The sequence below is a fragment of the Gekko japonicus genome, unplaced genomic scaffold (assembly GCF_001447785.1).
Source record: "Gekko japonicus isolate JY-2015 unplaced genomic scaffold, Gekko_japonicus_V1.1 scaffold5254, whole genome shotgun sequence".
Taxonomy (NCBI): domain Eukaryota; kingdom Metazoa; phylum Chordata; class Lepidosauria; order Squamata; family Gekkonidae; genus Gekko; species Gekko japonicus.
This window is the reverse complement of record NW_015162639.1, coordinates 50,747-52,915: the sequence shown is the minus strand read 5'-3', so window position 1 is coordinate 52,915 and position 2,169 is coordinate 50,747. Positions and strand designations below refer to the sequence as shown.

Here is a 2,169-nt window from a genome sequence, read left to right as displayed (position 1 = left end):
GTCCTTCTTTCTCGACCTGCTCTATCCCACGCATAATCTTATAAACCTCGATCATGTCACCCCTCAACCGTCGTTTCTCCAAGCTAAAGAGCCCCAAGCGTTTTAACCTTTCTTTAAGAAGAAATAATTCGGAATACGTTCATTGAATTGATGGCATGGTTTCCGTTACAGATACATGCTCGCGGTCCAAATGAAATAATTTTTGGACTGAACGATGGTTACTACGGAGCCTCCTATGAGCAAAAGGTAAGAATAATCGGTGAAGTCCTTGAGATGTAGTCCAACTTGGCTGTTTCGGGGGGGGGGCGTGGCACCACACTGTGTAAGTATATATAGTAGCCTGACAGCCCGGACTAGCCCAATCTTGTCAGCGTTTGGAAGCTAAACTGGGTCGGACATGGTCTGTGCTGGGATTGGAGACCACCAGGAAAGGCTAGGGTTGCTGTGCAAAGGGAGGCAATGGGGAACTGCCTCTGCTTCTCTCTTTCCTTGAAAACCTCATGATCACACGAAAACACAAAGCTGCCTTGTACTGAATCAGACCATTGGTCCATCAAGGACAATATTGTCTACTCAGACAGGGAGAGGTCTTTTGCATCACCTGCTACTTGAATCTTTCAACTGGAGATGCTGGGGACTGAAACCTGGGACCTTCTGCATGCCAAGCAGAGGCTCTGCCACTGAGCCACAGCCCCTATCTCTGTCTCTCCAGGGTCTCAGGCTGAGGTCTTTCACATCACCTCCTGCCTGGTCCTTTTAAGTGGAAATGCCAGGGATTGAACCTGGGACCTTCTGCATGCCAAGCAGAGGCTCTGCCACTGAGCCACGGCCCCTCTCCATTGACTGTCCAAGAGCTCACACAGAGGTCTGTCCTTTCACAGAATCATAGAGTTGGAATGGACCTCCAGGGTCATCTAGTCCAACCCCCTGCACTCTGCAGGAAACGCACAAATACCTCCTCCTCACACACACCCAGTGACCCTCTACTGTATGCCCAGAAAGGGGGGGGGGGCTTCCAAGATCCCTGGCCAAACTGGCCTGGAGAACAGATTCTTCCTGACCCCAGAGTTGCAATCAGCCTTTCCCTGGGCGTGTAAGAAAGGGCCACGAGAACTAAGCACTGAGGCAACCCTTCCTGCCCTCCCTCTCATGATCTGCCTAAGTTCACAGAATCCGCATTGCTGTCCGATGGCCGTCTAGTCTCTGCTTCAAAACCTCCAAAGAAAGAGCGCCCACCACCTCCCGAGGAAGCCTGTCCCACTGAGGAACCGCTTTGACTGTCAGGAAGTTCTTCCTGATGTTTAGACGGAAACTCCTTTGATTTAATTCCAACCTGTTGGTTCTGGCCTGACCTTCTTTCACATCACCTACTTCCTGGTGTTTTTATCTGGAGATGCCAGGGATTTGAACCTGGATCCTTCTGCATGCCAAGCGGACGCTCTGCTACTGAGCCACAGTCCCTCCCCATGTACATGATAAAGTATATAATACTATTTCCCCCTAGAATTAACTTGCCTGCTTCGTGGTGCCTGTTTCACTCAAGTTAATGTACAGGGGTGCTGCAGCCCAAGTTGCCCTCATACTCTAGTATGCATCTGTTTACAAGACATGTGAAAAAGGCCTTTTTATGGGCCACGGTGGCTCAGAGGTTAAGACGCTGAGCTGCAGGCCGGAAGGGTCTGTAGTTCGGCAGTTCGAGACCCGAGTGCCGCGTGACGGAGTGAGCTCCCGTCTCTGGCCCCAGCTCCTGCCGACCTAGCCGTTCGAAAGCAAGAAATTGCAAGTCGATAAATAGGTACCGCCTCGGTGGGAAGGTAACGGTCTAGTCACGCCGGCCACATGACCACGGAAACGTCTTCAGACAGCGCTGGCTCTTCGGCTTGGAAACTGAGATGAGTACTGCAACCCTAGAGTCGGATCCGACCGGCTTTCGAGCAAAGGAAAACTTTACCTTTACCTTTTTAGAACCATATTGCCCTGACCTGGATGGCCCAGGCTAGCCTGGTCTCGTCAGATCTCGGAAGCTAAGCAGCCTCGTTCCTGGCTAGTATTTGGATGGGAGACCTCCATGGAATACCAGGGTCATGATGCAGAGGCGGGCAATGGCAAACCACCTCTGAACATCTCTTGCCTCGAAAACCCTACAGGTTCGCCATAATTGAGTTGAGG

General features: G+C 51.4%; 1 protein-coding gene across 1 annotated transcript in view; it reads left to right on the top strand.

Moving 5' to 3' along the window:
• Nucleotides 1-2,169, top strand: part of UVRAG (UV radiation resistance associated) — a gene marked incomplete at its 5' end in the record, with an annotated part of 56,867 nt that overhangs the window by 4,712 nt on the left and 49,986 nt on the right. The window contains one exon of the mRNA XM_015406511.1: nucleotides 172-246. Within this exon, the coding sequence (XP_015261997.1) occupies nucleotides 172-246 (75 nt within the window). The remainder of the gene's footprint in view (nucleotides 1-171; nucleotides 247-2,169) is intronic.